We start from the raw sequence: 20,718 nt of genomic DNA on the forward strand, positions 1-20,718 counted from the left end.
TGCAGTTGGATGATTGTGTGGAATGGTGAAATGAAGGCAGGTGGAAGAGTTGTGCAACAAAATCCCGTGGCTACTTCTGCAGAGCAATGTCACTGACAGAACATTGTATCTTGATTTGACAGCCTATGATTAGTAACAAGTCAGGAATACAGAAGTAGATATGGAAAAAAATTCAGTCACCTGGTATAATTGTACTTTTTGAGGTATTTGTATAGTGGTCATCCTGAGATTGCTGTGACAAGACTGCAGTGAGATTTCCTCTTGGTATGTTAACAAATAGAAAGAGACTCCACATTCTTGAAAAATTATTTAACCTGCATAAAATGATAAGCCTAGATCTTTGCTTAATTTTATCCTAAAGTAATACAAATTTTCCATATAGGTAATTTTCTTCTGCAGGGTGAGGCAGAATGAAGATAATCTTCTCTGTAAGTTCTCTTTTTAACAGAAAGTATACCGCGAAATAGATTTACACTATAATTAATGTGAACATTAAAAGTCACCTATGCTGATGGAAAAATTACAAATTGTCTCATAAAAGTTTAACTGTAGGGAAGCACTCAATGCATTGACACAACTATGACTCAAGCCATATTTTTTATCTCTTCTTCTCTATCTGCTGCTATAACAAACACACTTGCCATGCAATCAACTTTTGCTTTTTAAACTTTCAATTTTAGCATTGGTTTTTGCAGTACGGGTGTTGAAGCTCCTAGGTCAGACATAGTGACAGATTATGGTAACTTGTATTTCTACTCATTGACTTCAGGAACTTAAAAAAATCTCTCTCTGTTAAGACTCAGAAGTGGGTCCTAAATATAAACCCACTCCTTCTTGTCACTTGTTCTGGCGATGCGACTTGCACAGTGATAGATTTTACACAGTTAGGTTTCCATATGTTGTCACCTTTCGTGTCCCTACTGGGAAAGGATTGAAGTGCATGCAGAATTATAAGAAGTATCATTGGTATTAAAAGCAAATTAACTACTAGTTTTAGAAAGAAGAATATAACTTCTGATTAAGATGACCAGAAGCAAGGATTGGCATGAAGTGCTACAGACAGGTTGACTCAGACATAGAGAATTGACATAAGCTTAAAACAAAGATGCTAATGCTAAAGCAGAATTATCTTTGTTCCAAAATGGAGTGATTACTTCAGGTTGTCAATTTATAGTAAAGAAATTAATGCCTATGTATGGATGCAGAATCATCCGTGAATTAACAGTAAAATTATTCTGGATTAAGATGCGTGATCCAATAAACTGTAAGGTAGCTGAGCATGAAATAAAACAGGCTATGGTTGTCTGCCTCAAATACCGATTACTTCTGAAAGGCATATAAAGCAGCTGGTAGACAGGATCATTACCCTTCTGGCAATAAGGAAATAGAGATGGTATAGTTTAGGATCCTTTCTAATGCCAGCAAAAGTACAAATACTTAGGAATTGTGAAGATAAGGATCTGTACTCACTTCTCAGATCAGCACAGCCATGCAACCTTGAGTGCAAATTCTGTAAAACCTACTAAAATAATAATCAGAGACAGGTCTCTGTAGACAGTGTTTCTTCTTTTTTTTTTTTTTTTCTTTCCCTCTAAATGGTTTGTTCTAACTTGTTATTACTTTTTATTTTTATTTTCCAATAAGAAAAATAAATTCGATGTTCTTCTAGTGATGGACTCTCAAAGGAGAAAGGGGTGACTACTTAATATCAGCCATGAGTGTTGAGTGAATGATGCCATATGTAAAGGTGAGAGAACTTCAAATATGTATCCTCAAATAAGAAAAGCAAAAAGACTAAAACCTTTGAAGATGTATTGAGGGAAAGCAGGAAGATGTTCAGATTGAGGCTAGGCTGTACTTGAGATAAGAATAGCAAATAGAAGAAAACAACAGATAAAGACCATTCCTTTATGACAAAATAACATTTCTAGTTGAGTAGAGCGCCAAGGGGGTGAAGTGAAGAGTACTCTTGGTGCTTTACAAAACATAGAAATTCTGCTTGTAATTTGAGCAATGAAAGTAAGGAACACTCTGAAATATAAAGAGGATTGGAGATTTCTAGACACTGTACTAAGAAACTTCTGATGAGAACATACAGAACCTGGCCTGTGTGCTTTAAGAAGTAAACCTTGTTAGTGTTATGAAGCCGCTGTGTTAAAGTATCTGTTTAAATAACTGCATGTTACCTCAAGGGGCCTGTGTTTTGTCTGCTGAAGAGAGTTGCAGAAACATCTTCTCAAAGGAAATATATATATTTATATATATAGTGCATATGGAAATCTTGTTTTTCTGAAGCAGCATCTTGAACTGGTTCCTGGTTCTGTTCCCTGCTTTCTTCTTCTCTTAAGGACCCTCTTCGTCTTTCTCTGCACAAAGCAAAGCCTACTCTATAGCTTTTGTAGGATATGACATGGGACAGTAGGTAAGAAAGAACAAGCTGTTTAGGAGGGATTCTGTCCAAAACCAATTGTTCTTTGGTCTGGACAGTAGCATTATCCTCTTCCCACCCTGCAATTTTTTTTTTCCTAACCCCTAAATCTAAATATATTGTGAGAATCTCCACAACATTTTTGATGGACTTTCTGTTGCACCATGACAATGTTCGATAGAACATCTCTTTTGCTGCGAATTTTTTTGTGAATTTACCTTACCAACCCATCTCAATTATGTTTTGGGCACTATACAGTCTGGTCTATACCTTGGTTTAGATGCTTCCCAGAGCTTCACAAGTGAAAGGAATCCAACTCTTGCCTACAACATAGTTTTACAATGCATAGTGTATAATTTTTATTTGTAAGAGTTACAGTTTTCTACAAACATCATTTAACTTTTACAGAATTCATCCTATGTGATGGTGAAAAATGAAAAATACTTTGGCTTTGAAGCCATTTTTTGAGACTATGTCCTCCCAAAATTCCCTCAAGGGATTTCTTTGTTCAGCCACTTCAAAATTCACTATTTATTGTAGGAGTTGCTGAAGGTTAAACTTGGCGTGAGCACTTGAAGAATTTAAAAGCATAGCATCCTGTAGAAGAAATGCAGCAATAAAAAATTGCATGATTACTGAATCAATATTATACCATTTCCTGTATACTGAATTCCTTGATTTATGTTGAAAAATACCTGTCTGTTTACTTCTTATCTTCTGTAAATATCATGCCTATTTTTTTACCCCTCCTCTTTCCTCCTCTCTTTGTATTGCCTCCCCTGTGATGGAATCAATTGCATCAGTGGATACTATATAAAGAAAAATTTTCAGTGAGGTTCTCAGTTCACCCACCTTAGCCACCATGGGGCTAAGAGTTGCCAGCTTTTTTACACTCTGGCTGGCACTTTCCTATGCAAATGAAATAAGAAAAGGTAAGCTCAAGAAATTAAATTGTAGCAGATTGCCTCCTGGAAAAGGGGGAAATACCAGAGGTAGAAGGAGGCAGTGCATTTAAACAATGCAGTGGAATTTTAAGGTGCCTTAAAATTCTTAAACTTTGAAATACTGAGGCTACATGGCTCAACCAACATAGGTAGATATTGCTGTCTTTGGAGAGATTAGTACCTATTGCATTAATCTCTAGTTTGATGTGTGCTTGGAAAATATTTTCAGTGTTTGTTTTCCTTCCATATGTTGAGCATTTCCATATGTTAAGACTTTTCTAGGTATAGCAACTGCTTGGTAGAATGCAGCTATAGGAGTTTGGGATGTTCATTGTTACAGCAATGAAGTGGATGATTATGTCTTTCATTACTTTGGAATGACATAAATACTTTGTTCAAAAGTGAATGTAGCAACATTGGACAAAGCTCATTTTCTCATTGTGGGCATTAACAATCTTACTGTAAAAGTTGTAATTTACTCTATTTGTTACTAACTTCGTTTGAAGTGTTGAAACGGAGCTCTCATACCGAAAACTGGTTTTGGAGCAATATGTGATGAGTTTTGTGCAATGATAAGATTTGGGGTCTTGGTCTGCTGCATCTTGAATTCAGCAATGGAAGGAAAACCTTTTCTTGCATTTGGTATCGCAGCTGTGAGCTCTGGGAGTATCTCTGTGGAGCCTTCGTTCTGGGGAGAGAAGCATACCAGCTTGGCTGGATGTATCTGGTATGACTGGTATCATCAAAATACAATAACTTAGAGGTCCCCTTGGTAGTTTTGCTTTCTTAAATTAAACACTGCAAGAAAATCTTGTGAAAATGAGTGGCATGTGCACTTTTTGTACCTTGGAAAGCTTCCAAGTATGCTCATCTTTCCTGTTCACTCCTAATCTACAGCATCTTGCAATTTATCAAATACTGTGTTCATTTGTATTGTTTTTTCGGTATAGATGGTTGGGAAGGGAACAAAAATAATAATCCTCATCTTTTGCTATTGCAATATTTTTTTTCTCTTCTGTAGTAACAGAAATCACTACTTCTTTTATGAAAATAAGAAATTATTTAGAAACTTGTGCACAAATCCTTTCACAACATTTCACCTAATTTTCTTGCAGAGTAGGAGTGGTACTGCCTTGGTTTCCTAACTCTGTTTTCTTTCTAATGCATGTTGCATCGGGGAAGAAAATAGCTCCTAGTGATATTTAAAATTGCTAAAAATAATACTGTTATTCAGAATGAATTAATATGTTTGGCAAAGCAACTTCACTGCACTGATGCACCAGCTTGCTGGTTGTGAGAAGGTCATATTTCCCCACCTCATGCACACAAGTTCCTTTCCCTCAATGAGGATTATAAGATATACCCAGGTCTCAGCAGTGTTAATGTCATATTTTTCATTAGAAATTAACATATCTTCTGTTTAACAGGCAGGTACTTCATCAGGCTTGAGATCTGTGGAATCATGATGAATATAATTGCAAATAGTTTCTACTGTGCAATGCAACACTTACATTTTCTTGATGTCAGCTTGTCAATTTCACTTTTTTTCATGCATATTTCTTTTTCATCACTTAACAGGAAGGACAAGAAACCATGGCCACTCTGTCTGCAGTACTTGGGGAAACAACCATTTCAAAACTTTTGATGGAGACATCTATCAATTCCCTGGCATTTGCGAGTATAATTTTGCTTCGGACTGCCGAGAGGCTTATAAGGAGTTCTCTGTCCATATTCAGCGTGCTCTGAACAGCAATAACCACCCTGAGATCCAGTATATTCTGTTAACAATCAAGGACTTTACAGTGTACCTCAGACCAAAACTGGTTGTGGTGGATGGGCAGATGTAAGTTCCTTTAGTTTAATAGTATTTCAGAGAAATGTGCCGGGAAGGTAAAAGCTAGACTGATTCTTTACAAAGCTGTCTGTATACCATTAAGGTAATGGCAATAATCTTTTCTGCAAGCAAAACAAAGACCTTTAAAACCCAGCATAAAAATTGCTTTGGGAAGGGGTTTTAATATTGTCATTTCTACACTGACTTACGGGATTAATTAAATGCAAGTCAGGAAGAGGCTTGAGTGACTTGTTCTCTTTCTGGTTGTGCAGGAAACAGTGCAGCTTATGAGCCAGATCTTTCACTGGCATAAAATGTCACAGTTTCTTTTGTTTTATGGCATCACCTTGAGCTTACCTTAGTAGATGGCTAATAAAGATAAGTTTCTCCAAGGTATTTTTCTTATTTTGTGGCAGAAGAGAGGCTTTTTTTTGATCTTCATAAATAATACTCTAAGGTCTGATGGCTATTGATCAAGAGATTACAGAACATATAATGCAGAGCAAAATTTACTCATATTTTTATGTGACAATACGTACTTTCTCACAGTGAGCTGTATCATTTTTCTCTTCTTGTACCATGATTGCACAAGGAACTAGTCTGACACCATTTCTGGTACCAAGGAGTGTCTTACCTAGCCTTTTCTGTCATTAACCTGTCCTTTCAGTGTGTGTATATATACACACTGAAACAAGTGAAGCAACTTGTAGGTTAAGACATAGTTCTGAAGATGGAAGAAACTGGCTGTTAGTATGTGTTAGCATAGTTTAAAAAAACTCATTTCTGCTGTCATTGTAGGACTGGTTTTTGTCCAGAACTCAGCTTTTGCTCTGAATTTTGGAAGCCACTGCAATGAAAATCTTTTCAAAGATAGAAAATAACATCCAGTTTTCCAAGCATCATACCAGAATGCATAACAAAATGACATGAAGATATGAAAAATGCATTCTTGTCCCAAATTGAAAAAGCTTTTTATTGTGGACTCAGGTCTTAAAAAAAAAAATCAATGAAAAAACAAGTTTACAAATCCTTTAAAAATTGTTTTTCTTAAACCAAGCCTCTTTTTGTCTTAGGTAGTGTTTATAAAACAATACATCCCTTCCAAACAGAAGGGCTGTAGAACAGGTTTGTGCTCCATGAGAGATTTAGATTTTTGTAGAACTTAATTTCCCATATTGCTCCTTAAAAGGAATATGATCCATTGTAATGTAAAATAGCATTTCAAACTACTGAAGTGAAAACTGTAAAGCAAAAAAAATATGAATTTGCCTTTTGGTACCTGATCCACTGATTGAATGTGCTAGTATTAAGGGGGGGCGGAAAACCATGCTGTGTTAGCTGAAAGTTGAAAGGCTACCCCAAGTTTTATAATCCCTTTCCAAAAACAAGCACTGTTAAGGCCTCACTGTCTAGAGGATGAATGATGCAGCTAAAAGTAGAAATCATGGTTTCTGTGTTCGTGCCTAGTAATCATATGTGTAAGTCATTTGGCCATGTTAAAAATACCTGAGGTAAATAGTTGGAAAAATCCCAGTGACAGGAATTTCAGAGATAAAAATCTCTCAGTCAAGAGACGAGTTAGGAGGAGATGTTCATGGACATACATGAATCCTGATAGGTAACAATTATATTGGCAAATATATAGAAAATGAACTGGTTATTTTGACAGGATTCCAGTTGACATTACTTCTGTTTGAATGGACTCTAGTTCTTTAGATATTATAGGATGAGTCTGCTTGCCACAATCCCTTTATTACTGAATGAAATTTAGCAGTGTGATTTGTTACGTAGTGTACAGTAAGACGGACATAAAAGTATGAGAAAAAGATCTGGTGCATTGATTCTTTATCAGAAAAAAACATCTATGCTCAGCCTTCTGCAAAATGTCTTTTGTCACATTAACATGCTTTGCTGTCACGATTGACAAGCTTGGTCCTATTAACTGAAAACTAATGAACTAACTACTGAAATAAACTACTGAATTCCTCTTAACATGCTCCTTTCTTTCCTAACTTTTGTTGGCAGTACCTTTATCTGCTTTTTGAACTGTGTCTTGAGGAGGAAGATCCTTGCCAAGGAATGTTCATTTGCTCTGACATCATTGTCAGATCTTTTGATAAAGAAGATCTTCCATTTATGTCATTACTTCTTTCACTGAAGTAAATAATTAGTGACTGCTTGAGTATTTGTTAATACCACAAAGATGATGTATTTTCCTTTGATTAAGTTGAAGACATCTGAATTTTAGCTTTTTTCTTAAAAAAAAACATACCCTCAGGAAAGTTTTGCCTCTGAAATTGTTTTGTCTTTTAAACACAATGAGTTATCATGTCAGGTGTCAGTGAGAGAGGATTTTGTGCCTCATTAAAACAAGGCATCTTGTGCAGCTAACACCAGGTAGACAGAGACTGATTTCTCTATTCATTAGGGTATTTTCGCTTATTGTAAACATTCATGTTACCCCTTATGTTTCTGTACTAAGACAAAATCTCTGTTTTTCTTCCTAGTGTGAAGACACCTTACTACAGCTCTGATGTGGTCATTGAGAGCAATGACATTTACACCAAGGCTTATGCCAAATTAGGCCTCATTCTGATATGGAATCAGGAGGATGGACTGATGGTATGTATGATCCAAGGTTTTTTGTTGGTATTTCCTGGTTTTAACTGACTACTGTATAATAAACAGAAGTAGAATCTCACAAAGTGAACAGAGCTAAAGTGTTAGACTGGGTCATCCAACTGACACTCATAGTACCTTATTTTAGAAACTTAAAGCTCCTTTCTCTGCTATGTAGAAGTAGCAGTATGGCATGCAGATGAACTGAACTTACTGGTCTCAAAAAAGGGAGAAGGAGCTTTCTGAGAAATAGCTAACGTTTTCCTATAGCACACCCACAATTCAATCTGAATTTCCTTCATTTGCCTTTTAATTTATAGCAAGTCTTAAATTTTATCCCAGTAGGACAGAAAAAAAAAAAAAAAAAGGAATAAAAGAAAAAGTCCTGTGATTTTAAGAATGCTGTGCCTTTCATTTTTATCACCATGGTGGTTTCCTGCCATTATTGAAGTACAGGAGCTTCAGTCACTTCTTTCTGTTTTCTGTTTTACTTTTTGCATCTGACTGTGTGTTTATTAACTATGCTACAAATTCATCTGCAATAGTTATTTTACTAAGGTTTTGGGTTCACCATCACCTCTCTCATTTAACAACTTCCCTTTCAAGCAAATGTGTTTGCTTTGGAATGTTTGCATGCTCCAGATAACCCTTCTTTGTTTTTTCTTTTTTTCTTCTTTCCATTACCTAGGTGGAACTGGACAGCAAATTTAATAACCATACATGTGGTCTCTGTGGGGATTACAATGGACTTCCACTCTACAATGAGTTTATCAATGGAGGTGAGTCATCCTACCATACTGAAATTTATCACAGGAGATAGACTGATAAACATTGTGCATAGGAGCATCACAGGAGAGCAAATTTCATGTGAGAGATTTGTGTGATTGCTCCAGAATAAACATTATGTTCCAGTGATGCACTCCTGGCCTAAGATTATTTTATTCCAGATGTATCATCTTGCTCTTTTCTCTACTAGACTTCTTTTCTTGTTACCACTTTAAATTTTTAAGCACACTTAGGCATAATAGACATAATTCATAGCAGAAATCTGACAGGCATATTTGATACCATGGTAACTGTTTTCCTTAATCAGTAGAGGCCCAGAAATTAGATGTTCCTTGTCAATTTTTGGGACTTAGCAAGTCCTCTTTGCAATTTCTTCTCACAGTTGCAAACTACAATTCAATTACGTATGGGAATTTACAGAAGATCAGCAAACCCAATGCCAAATGTGAGGATCCTGATGAGACTCAGGCTATTCCAAGCTGTGATGGGCATGTGAGTATTTCTAGTAGGGAACTTCACTTGCACAGGAACATGCACATCTTCATGCTATGGATAGTTAGTATGTGAGGAGCTGGAAAGACTTTTGGCCTTTCAAGACAAGTGGTTTCTTCCTCCTTTCTTGAAAGCTGTTGCTGTGCAGAGGACAACAGTTTTTATGATGGAACAGGAAGTGACTAGAAGCTCAGGTGTTCACAACTCTCTTAAATATTATTACTCTTCCTCCTTAGCGTGATGTTTGTGAGAGGCTGCTGACTTCCTCTGCATTTGTTGACTGTCAGTTCCGTCTTAATTTGGAAATGTATATCCAAGCCTGCATGCAGGACAAGTGTGCATGTAATGAAAATGAGGACTCCTTCTGCCTCTGCAGCACCATCTCTGAGTATTCTCGCCAGTGTTCGCATGCAGGTGGCCGACCCGGTGAATGGAGGACACAGGACTTCTGCCGTAAGCAGCCATATAAATTTTACAAAGAATCAAATATTTTGTGGATGTAGCACTGTGAAACATTTAAACTCATTCCTTCTTTACAAAACTATAGGTGTATATTATAAATTTATTACCAGTAGTGCAATAAGCTACATACTATGTTCTTTCCTGTTTTTTTCAGACAAACATGCTTTGCCAGATGGAGTCTGGCTTGGGACAGCATTGACTTTGGGGGAGTAGGGGATATGACCTGTGATTTCTGAGGAATGATGGACTTCACACTCAAATAACTGGTGGTATCTTTCTCATTCTTTCAGCCAAGAGCTGTCCTGATACCATGATCTATAAAGAAAGCAGCTCACCCTGCATGGATACTTGCTCACACTTAGATGTCAGCAGACTTTGTGAGGAGCACTACATGGACGGTTGTTTCTGCCCTGAAGGCAAGTGTTATTCTAGCTATTGTGCATGGAACAAAACCAAGAGCTCTGCCAAAGGACATCAGAGCTAAAATACTAAATATAGTCAAATCATATGCTAAAAATTTGTACTGTTACTCGTGATTCCCCCTGCTAGGAAAACATAATTATAAAGTTTTTTAAAAAGGAGGTAATAATTGATTTTATAGTGAAGTCATATTAACACAACAGGCAAAAAAAATCTGCTTTTTGCTTCTCAACAAATTGAATTCTGCTAATATATAGAGAATCATGCTTTTTAGGTTGAGTAATTCTGAGATGATGGAGATCTTTTGCCCAGAGAGTGACAGCAAAGGACAATTAGTGAAATTCTCAGGCTTATTGTCAACCTTAGGAAAAGAAGATTACAGTGATAGTCTGCACAATATGCCAGAAGGACTCAAAATCTGAACATATAAAATTCTGAGATTGTTCTTGTGTGCTTTTATTAAGCTTTTAATCTGTGTATAGTTAAATAAATGGATAGCCTTAGATTTTCAAAGTTGGATAGAAGTGTCTTCCGTGTGCCGTATATTACAAAAAGCAGAAACAGTATTCTTCACAGTTTTGGTAATCTCAGCCTCTGCTTTCCGTGTCAAGTTGAGATAATGCCTCCCATGAGAGTCTATCCTCTGTGGAATTGTATATTTGAGAAAGAGCTGTTTACTGTTGTGCTTTGCAGGAACTGTCTATGATGATATTACTGAAAAAGGCTGTGTACCTGTTAGCCAGTGCCACTGCAAACTCCATGGAAAGGAGTATTCACCTGGAGAAAGCATTACCAATGAATGTGAAGAATGGTAAGGATCACTATTGTTTATACACCTTTCTATGAATGACTGTAAATTGGTCTGCGTTTTTCAATCTTCCACTTAGTCATAGCAGACTTCCTGAAAACATTCTGAACTTATGGTTTATGTTGTATGTCTATACAATCGATTTTCTGAAAAGTTTTCTTGTATTGATGGCATATGGCAGAGGAGAAATCTTAAGGAAATGCTCAAAGGTACAGTTTTAAAACATCTGAGGATATCTTGCTCTTTGCTAGGTATACAGATGCTTTCAGTGCTCTCAGTTCCTATAGTATCTACAAGCATTTAAAAAAAATTGTTTGTCTGTTTATAGCACCTGTGATTCAGGCAGATGGACGTGTAAAGATTTACCCTGTCCAGGCACATGTTCAGTGGAAGGAGGTTCCCATATTACTACCTTTGATGGGAAGAAATACACCTTCCATGGAGACTGTTACTATGTGTTGGCCAAGGTACTGTGTTCCGTAGGGCTTTTCTCTTGTAGAGTGTCTGTGCCCTAATATGTAACAGCTATGAATTGTTGTTTTATTCCATTTCTATGGGGTGACGGAAGCAGAAGTGCTAAAAACTGTACTGAAAAATTCAGAATGGGCTGTAATAGCCCTAGGGCAGATTTGAGCACTTACTGCAATGGGTGGTTAACTTAGGCTGATAGTAGACTATGTATGCTGTCATTGTTCAATGGAGTTCTTCATGTATATGAAATCAAAGGATCCCTCTGGCTGCATGGATAGGTAGACCGCAAAAACTGGCAGTTCTCAGGATTAGAAGCTCTCAGCCAGATCTATAATGGCTGTTTCTGTGTCTGAATGACAAAATCAGCTAGGGAGAGGAGCTTGAGATCTATTTCATTCATCTGTCCATAAAACATCCAGTGCCTGTTCTTCTAGAGAATGGCAAAGATCTTGTTGAGCTAGAAACCATACTGCTGAGTTTTTTTGAAAGATGGTTCAGCTTCCAGAACCAGTGCTGGAATGGTGATCTTAATAGCTAAGTTTTACAGTACTTGTTATTGTAACTGATGACTTTAGTCTTTGTTTTGTAAATCATATTTTGAGATTTTTAATTTGACTAATGGACATTTATTTCCCTGTAATTGTAGGGTACTGTAAATGATAGCCATGTTCTCCTGGCAGAACTGGGTCTCTGTGGCTCCACAGACAGGCAGACCTGTTTGAAGACCGTTGTGCTTCTAGCAGACCAGAAAAGAAACGTAAGTGTTCCGTGGGTTCTGCTAGATATGTTGAAAATTAGCATATTTCCCTTACTGTGGAGCAATAACTAATTCTTCTGGAGCTGCTATTGTGGGTGGATATATAAGGCATCTCAGGCTGAAAACAGCTCAGGCTCCTGCCTTGACAACTTTAACACCCCTGGTTTAGATCTGTTTTAACTCATTTTTACTGGGGGCCACATCGGCCTCGTGGTTGCCTTCAAAGAGCCAAATGTAATTTTAGAACTGTATAAATGTATCTACTCCTACCCCTGGTCTAAACTGAACAAAAGATGAGGTTCAAATAAGCTGACGTTTTCCTCTCTTTCCTTTTCTATTCTGTGCTATATGATTATCCTCACTGTTATTCCAAGCAGCCTGGAAGTAAGAGTACCATTCTTTCTCATCTCACAGTATTTTACTTTATTCAGATATAATTTTATAGATCTAATTGAGTCTTTTTCATCTTATCTTTGACTCTTAGTACAATCCAACCCTCATAAGTGTTTATATTTTCATCCACTTTAGTGGATGTGTCATTTTATGTTTCTGTATGTACAGAACAACATTTTATGAGGTAGTTTAACAAACTGCTTTCTTTCCATTCCAGAATAATACTAAAGCATTACACTGAAGCTGGGGCACGTGCTTTTGTAGGGAATAGAAACTTGCTCTAGAACCTGAAGCTCCAAAATTTTTTTTTACTTGCTGAAACCAAGGTGCCAAATATAAACAAGCTTTGCATTTTGTTACTGCTATTAATTGTTGTAGGCGGGTGTAATTGAAACACTGGATAGTAAGACCAATACTTACTGGTATCCTGCAGGTAGGCTGCCACATTCAATTTTCAGACAGATTCCTCCTTCCAAAGATTTTAAGTTCTAGTCACAGTCTAAATCTACAAACTTTCTCCCCTCCTTTCTTTTTTTTTTTTTTTTTTGTAAATTTTTATTTTTTATTAGTTCCTTTTCCTCTCAGTACCTGGAAACTCATTGATTCTATTTGCTATGTTACAGGTGGTGGTTTTCAGATCAGATGGCAGTGTGTTACTGAATGATATGACAGTGAATGTGCCTCATGTGTCAGGTAAGGGACGTAGAGTTATGTGTCATGTGTCACACACCTGAATTCTCATGTGGGAGTGTATTTTTTCAAGGGTAAAAATAGAAGAGAAGCACAGGAAATTTGTTCAAATTTTGGAACAACTTCGGGATAAATGTGATTGAATAGTTGTCACTGAGAATTACATGGGCAGACAGACTTTGTATGCAGTGGAGAATTGGGAATAATGTCCCTTCACATTTTTCATACATCTTGAACATACTTTGACACGTATCTTGGGAAAGAGGAATTGTTCTGGCTTAAATTTAAAGCAGACAACCTAACCTGCCTATAAAAATGGCTATTTAGCACTTTCCAAGTCTGACTACATGCTGTGGTCATGTCCTGGCTCTCAGTCATAGTGAGGCTCAGATATGTCTACCCCATCCAACTTCCAACTTCTTCCCATTTTTTTTTTTTTTTTCCTGTGGGAAAAAAGCCTGGCAGAAATTAACTGCTGCATTTTCTGGTCAACCAGGGCAGGAAAGGAGGATTTACTATGTAGCACCCTCTCGTCTTCTCAGCTCACTTGAGACATCAGCATCATTTTATATAATCAGTAGATATAGATAGGCACTTTCAGAGGCTGACTCAAATCACATAATTTAGGAGCCTAACTTCTGGTGGAAATTCACTACCAAGCAGCATCTGTGAGCTCTGGGAGAAACTTTTGAATGGAATGTAGAACTTTTTCACTCTTTTTTTTGTATGTTCAGGCAGCACACTAACACAGGATGTGTTGCTTCTTATTTACGGGTGTCATGCATGAGTGATTTAGGGTCCTCCTTGCCAAAGAACAATGTTTAGATCACTCAAAGAAAAGTGCGACTTCACAGAACGTGATGGCAAGGTTCACTCTATTACTTGCTGTGTGGAGGAAATATGCCAAGCAGAATCAGGTGAAACTTGCTTTAGAGTGATTTCTATGGGGACAGGAGATGTGAAAGGGTAAAGGGAGACCCTTCCGTTGAGTCACAGGGTTCAGAATGGACCCCCTTGCATTCTAAATTCCTTCTCAGAGAGGAGCCTAGGTGTGGCTGGACCCAAACTTAGCCTCAGGCTTGATCAACAGTTTAAGTCTAAGAGACATGGAGAGTAAGGGAAAAAAGGTAAGGGATTATATGTATTCATGGCCAAAGGGTATATGTGCACACCCAATTCTTTATATCACTCAGCTAGGATTTTGAAGTGTCATTATTCTGCATCTCAACCTGTCTAACTCCCCTCCAGGGGCCTGGTGTCAGGTTGCTCCGAAGTCTGGGTCCTAGGTCTCTCAAAGCAAACTCTCAGGAATCAGGGTCCATAGGAATAAATAATTTAATGGAGTAGTATAGCAGAAGGGTTGGTTTTATCTGGGTGCCTTCACAGACGTCCCAGCCATGTATATAGAAATCCCTGGATTCTTATATCCTTACAGACTGTTGATCCACCCCTCGCACCATGATTCAATAGCAATATTTGAGTCTGAGGTCTTCTTACTTCTCATTGGATTCTTGTCATTGATCTCAGACGGGCCTTTGTTTTGTTTAGCTGTAGATATTGTTTATAGTTCATTAGCTTTGAAGGTGTTGTTTTGTTTGAATGAAACCTTTTCTTCCCAGCGAAGTGCAGAACAGGCATCTTGTGGATGCTCGTAATGTCTTTTCGTTAGCCTTGAAGTAATTTGCTCCCCAGTCAATTCTGTTCTTCCCAGCAAAGTGTGAACCAGACCTTATCTCACAGATGTTCAGCGTAGAACCTTTTGTTTACGTGAAGTAGATGCGAGTTTGGTAAACATAAGCAGAACCTTACAGCATACAGCTTAAGATTTCAGAACAATCAGCTTACTAAGTAATATGAAGCAGACAGTATATTGAAAATCACACAACCTTATAATTCTAGGTGGCTCATTCTGTTCAGTACACATTTACTTATGCTAAATGACTGCCATGAAGCTTAAATTGAGCTCATCCAGTGATCTGTGATCAGTAAAAGATCATTGCCATTTAGTCAGCTTATTCAGCAGAGAGAGCTCAAAGTAGGCTCATCCAGGCTGTAATATTTATAGAATAAAGTGGTTGACTCATAGCCAAATTGCATACAGTAGGAAAAATATGCACGGAGTCCCTGCACCCACAACTTATCAGTGTTCATTGTGATGTTCTGCTTCCTTGTGGTTTTCCTAAAAGGAGTTCTTGACCCATCTGCAGCTCAGGCTTTTACCTCCTTTGGAGCCTGGACCAAACTGCTGCTGGTTTGGCTGGGGTGGGGGAGGGGCTGTCGAGTGCATCCACCACAACTGGCTTACCTGCAGATGGAATGTTACTTGCAAGGAAGTAATTATTTATCTGAAAGGACAAGTATTCATGGGATGATTTGTTCATGGATGCTTGTGTAAAAATAATAACAGTATGTAGCTGAAAGATTAGAGAAATTAAAGTGTTTTAGGCAATAAAATAGGCTATTAAGTAGATTAAATATATAAATAGAGCATATGATAATAGATTTGCTATAAGAAATTAATTAACCAGTAGGGTTTTTTAAAATTTTATTTTAGCAAAGATTTTTATACTGTCTCTCACAGTATCTTTCTGGACAAAATGTCCAGCACAGCTAGACAAGTCCTTAAATAAGATGTGGGGTGAACAAATGGCTTAAAGAGCTATAGTAAATGGGGTTACATCAGCCTGGTGGCCAGCCACCAGTGGAGTTCCCCATGACTCAATTTTAGGGCCAGTGCTCTTTAATGTTTTTATGGTCTGGATACAGGAGTTGAATGTACCTTAACTAATTTTGTTGATGATACTGAATTAGGAGGAGCTGTGGGCTGCCTTGAGGGTAGGAAGTCCTTACAAAGAGATCTGCATAGACTAGAAAGCTGGGAAATCACCAACTATATGAAATTTAACTAAAGCAAATTCAGGATTCTGCACCTGGGACAGGCTAATCCTGGTTATACATATAAACTGGGGGACAAGGGGCTGGAGAGTAGCCTTATGGAAAGAGGTTTAGGTTTAGGTTGATGGTAAATTGAAAATGTGTCAACAATGTGCCCTGGTAGCCAAAAAGGCCCAAGCTGTCCAGGGGTGCACCAAGCACAGCATAGCTAGTTGGTCTAGGGAGCTGATTCACTGGTGTGGCCCCACCTCAAGTACTGTGTGCAGTTTTGGGGTCTTTAATATAAGAAGGACATCAAACTATTAGATTCTGTCCAGAGGAAGGCAATCATGATGGTGAAAGGTCTTGAGGGCAAGACTGATGAGAAGCTGCTGAGGTCACTTTATTTTTTCAGCTTAGAGAAGGCTGAGGGGTAAGCTCATCACAGTCCACAGCTCCCTAAAGAGGAGCAGTGGAGGGAGATGTGCTGATCTCCTCTCTCTGGTGACCAGCAATAGGACATGGGGAAATGGAATGAAGTTATCTCAGGGGAAGTTCAGATTGGACCTTAGGAAAAGGTTCTTCACTGTGAGAGTGGTTGGTCACTGGAACAAGGCTCCCAGGGAAGCAGTCACAGCTCTGAGCCTGTCAGAGTTCAAGGAGTGTCTGGACAACACTCTTAGTCATGTGATGCAGTGTTAGGTAGTCCTGCGAAGAGCAGGGAGTAGAACTTGGTGATCTTATGGGTCCTTATGCGTCCTTTCCAACTCGAGATACTGAAGCTGGGTTCCTCTGCTATGCTGATTTCCTATGTCAGTTCCTATGTCAGTTCTGCTGTTTTTTCTTTAATGGCTGGATTGACTTATGTATAAACATCTAACTTTTTATTAGTAGTAGAATTCAGCTATGTATTGGCTTGTAGAGCCACACCTATTACTTATTGTATGCAACAGTGCTGGGTAATACTTTATCAGAAAATCTCTTGCTCTTCAGATTGCTTAGCATTAATGAGTTACCACTGAAGCTGTACTGCAGAAAATCTGAATTGTATCTAGTTGGCCGGTGATTATTAGAGGAAAAAAATGATTAATTTGATCCTGATCTCAGAGTTTTCATGGCAGGTGATACCTTAGAAGCTAATAAGTGTTTCTTTCAGCAGCCTATGTGTGTGTTTACTGCACAATTCATGTGGTTTCTTTTTCAGCCAGCTTCTCAGTATTCCAGCCTTCTTCCTACTACCTTATTGTACAAACTTCTTTGGGGCTTCAGCTGCAGATCCAGTTGTTTCCAGTCATGCAGCTGTTTGTGACTGTGGATCAATCAGCCCAAGGAAAACTTCAAGGCAAGTGTCTGTTCAAGCGGGAGGCCAAGCCACACTGTTTCGCAGCTGAAGAGTCATGTATTCTTTACATAGGTGATAATTTGTGCTATTTATTGATTCAAGAGGAGGAAACTAAAAGCAGAAACCAAAGCGTTGGAAGAGAATTTACTCAAGCAAACTAGAAATGTGTTTTTATTATTTCATTTTGAAGTGACCTATCAGTCTGGTGTCAGTACCTGAATGTTTCTTAAAATTTTCCTTACTTTAGTATTCAACTAATTTTTAGCTATCCACAGAACTAGGTTTTTGGTGTGTAAAAAATACAGGTTAGGGAGGTGATCTCATGAGGCAAAGATATCTTCATGAAGACTATTCTTCTCAAGAGGGTAAAGATTTAAACAGGGCTCCTAAATCTTCAGTACTTGTAGCTTGCATTAATATTGAGGTACAATAATCAGCTATATGAACTTCTTGTTCAAATGTTTGTGATCAGTTCTCACTTTCCCTTTGACAATTTAGAATGACAATGAGTAATAATTAGGTAAAATATTTATTTTCTTGTTCAACAGGACTTTGTGGAAACTTTAATGGAATGGAAGGTGATGACTTTAAAACAACCAGTGGGCTGGTAGAAGCTACAGGATCTGCCTTTGCTAACACATGGAAAGCGCAGTCTACCTGTACAGACCAGGTAGAGAAGCTGGAAGACCCCTGCAGTCTCAGCATTGAAAGCGGTAAGCACACCACCAACAGATGGTTGACTTCTGCCAGAGTGAGCAGCATTTGTGGTATATTACTGTAACAGGCATGTAAGGGTTGTAGTGTGGCACTGAAGTTCTTTAGAGCACTGCCAAATTAATAATTAATTTCTGCAAGTATCTATACATACCAGAACTGATATCTCATCAAATAGAAGTCACCATTTAGAGGGTAATTGCAGAAGAATCCTGAGCTGGAAGATAGGGAAGCTAGATGATTAATTTATGTTATCTGCAAGGGCAGCTTGTATTTCTTAGTATTATTTATTGCTGTGTTTAACTTAGCTTTATGGTCCCCAAATTGAAAGGGTTGTCACAATTTCATGTAGACAAATTGCTGCAGTAAGATACAATTTTTGATTTTATGATTGTCTGTTCCCTGATAGGTAACTGAATCATAGAATAGAAACATATGTACAGTGATTGTATGTACTTTCTCCATTCCTGAAAGTGCACACAATTCATATTTTTGCATTGTGTTTATGTGACAACATAACTAGACATGGCAAAAGCCAGGTAAGTGAATGTAGTGAATGTAATGATATAATTTAATTTTTCTCCTTTTTTTTTTTTTTTTTAGCAAATTATGCTGAGCATTGGTGTTCTTTGCTGAAAAATTCAGAGGGTCCTTTTGCAAGATGTCACTCAATCATTGATCCGTCAGAATACTATAAGGTATTGTAATTTTGCACTCTTTTTAGTACTGCTTTATTTCATCTGAATGACTGTAGACATTTATAATTGTTCAAACATTTGAGACATTACTGAGTAGCTTGCCCCTAAGAGCTGCTGAAGTTTCTGCAGTGAATAACTGAGGCGTCATAGTGTGCATCCAAAGTATCTTCTATGATGAGATTCTTATGAAGTGTTGCTTAAGAGAAAGATAGTTTTTTTTCTTCTGGTTTCTTGTGTTTCGTATTTAATGTACATTTTTGTTGGATTGGATTTTTGAACTCGAAGGGTGTGCACAGAAAGTTTAAGTCTACCCTTCTTACACATTAGTTGCTATTAAGCCAAAAAAAAATAATAATGTAACTATTTATTAAGTTTCCCGTATTGGTTTGAATGTAACACTAAATCATTGTCATGCCCAAATATGCATGGTTTCTTTTTCCCCTGTGCTCATCACACAGTGGTGAGACTTACCTGAGCAAAAAGAAGAAATTCTTAAGTCTTTGTTCATACCTAGAACTCAGTCTATGCTCAATTTTTTTGAAGATCCTAGTAGATCTGGATAATATTTTAAGATTCAAAACCCACCTGGACACTTTCCTGTGTAACCTCATCTAGGTGTTCGTGCTCCGGTGGGGGGATTGGACTAGATGATCTTCAGAGGTCCCTTCCAATCACTAACATTCTGTGATTCTGTGATTATGATTTTTAATTTTTATGGATCTTTTCATTTCTAAGTTACAATTGAGAAAGAATGGTAACAAAATCCTTTAATGAAAGGAAAGCAGTCCATTCCTTCCACTGTTCTCTGATTGTGGGAATTAATAAAAACAATGTCAGAAAAAGGACACAGGATATTTCATAGTAACGGAGTTGCAATTGCCCATTGGTTTCTGGTGAGCTCACTGACCTTTTTGTTCTTTTTTCAGAGATGCAAATATGACACTTGCCTCTGTGAAGACAGTGAAGAATGCTTGTGTGCTGCCCTGTCCTCTTACTCAAGAGCCTGTGCTTTCAAAGGGATCATACTGGGAGGCTGGAGACAAAGTGTCTGTAGTAAGTAGTGGAATTGTAATCCCTGTGGAGTCAATTTGCCACCAGAAGTAAGCATGTTCTCTTGGAATTTGTTTGTCAGTTATCTCAGTGTTAAGGGATTTGGAGTATTTTATAAATGTCTAATGGACTTAAAAGAGACAATGATTATGTTGTTTACTAATTCGTGCTGTAGTTTTTAGCTGTCATTTGTTCATGACATATTTAAAAGTAGAATGCAATATTTTTCACTGTCACCTTCTTTCCTCAGTTTAAATAATAATACTGTTTCTATCTTAGATTAATGAAATCCCAGCCACCATGGCTTTTACATTATCTTTGCTTATCAGTGTCTTTGTTTATCATTGTTCTTATTTTTCATCAACAGTATAGTATTGTTGAGACTAGGAATATACTATATTGTGTTCTGTCTCTGATTATCAATATGTGAAACAAATATGGGTATGAAAGTAGTAAGTATTAGCAGCAGTTAAAAGAAGCCTTCTACTGTTAAAGTTAGGTTAGCATTACTTGTGACATATTTTTTTACTTTAATAAAATATAAGGGAGTATTTTTACCATTATGTGCTCCATAGCCAAAGAAATTAAAACAAAAGCATCAAAGTTAAATTATCTGTCCTTCATCCCTTATTTATCAGTTTGCTTATTTTCCCTCCAGCTAGTGAAGTATCTGCCTGCTCAGGAAATCAGATTTTCCTTTACAATCTCACAATGTGCCAGCAAACCTGTCGTTCTCTTGCTGATGGTGAAAAGTATTGCTTGCAAGACTTTGCTCCTGTGGATGGCTGTGGCTGCCCATATAATACATACCTGGATAATCAGGATACCTGTGTGCCCATCTCCAAGTGCCCATGTTATTACAAGGGATCATACCTGGAACCAGGGGAATATGTTACAAAAGACGGAGAACGCTGGTATGTTTTATTGTGGTTTCTT

General features: G+C 37.6%; 1 protein-coding gene across 2 annotated transcripts in view; it reads left to right on the forward strand.

Annotated features, from left to right (window-relative positions):
* The first annotated feature begins 3,219 nt into the window (after positions 1–3,219).
* Positions 3,220–20,718, forward strand: part of MUC2 (mucin 2, oligomeric mucus/gel-forming) — a 61,539-nt gene continuing 44,040 nt past the window's right edge. For both annotated transcript variants that reach the window (XM_065065066.1, XM_065065067.1), the window contains exons 1-16: positions 3,220–3,360; positions 4,951–5,215; positions 7,714–7,828; positions 8,514–8,604; positions 8,994–9,103; positions 9,340–9,556; positions 9,856–9,981; positions 10,679–10,796; positions 11,122–11,260; positions 11,911–12,021; positions 13,038–13,107; positions 17,183–17,320; positions 17,869–18,033; positions 18,638–18,732; positions 19,659–19,785; positions 20,441–20,696. In XM_065065066.1, coding sequence (XP_064921138.1) covers positions 3,291–3,360; positions 4,951–5,215; positions 7,714–7,828; positions 8,514–8,604; positions 8,994–9,103; positions 9,340–9,556; positions 9,856–9,981; positions 10,679–10,796; positions 11,122–11,260; positions 11,911–12,021; positions 13,038–13,107; positions 17,183–17,320; positions 17,869–18,033; positions 18,638–18,732; positions 19,659–19,785; positions 20,441–20,696 — 2,213 coding nt within the window. In that variant the 5' untranslated portion in view covers positions 3,220–3,290. The remainder of the gene's footprint in view (positions 3,361–4,950; positions 5,216–7,713; positions 7,829–8,513; positions 8,605–8,993; positions 9,104–9,339; positions 9,557–9,855; positions 9,982–10,678; positions 10,797–11,121; positions 11,261–11,910; positions 12,022–13,037; positions 13,108–17,182; positions 17,321–17,868; positions 18,034–18,637; positions 18,733–19,658; positions 19,786–20,440; positions 20,697–20,718) is intronic.

The sequence above is a fragment of the Columba livia genome, chromosome 5, assembly GCF_036013475.1.
Source record: "Columba livia isolate bColLiv1 breed racing homer chromosome 5, bColLiv1.pat.W.v2, whole genome shotgun sequence".
Lineage (NCBI taxonomy): Eukaryota > Metazoa > Chordata > Aves > Columbiformes > Columbidae > Columba > Columba livia.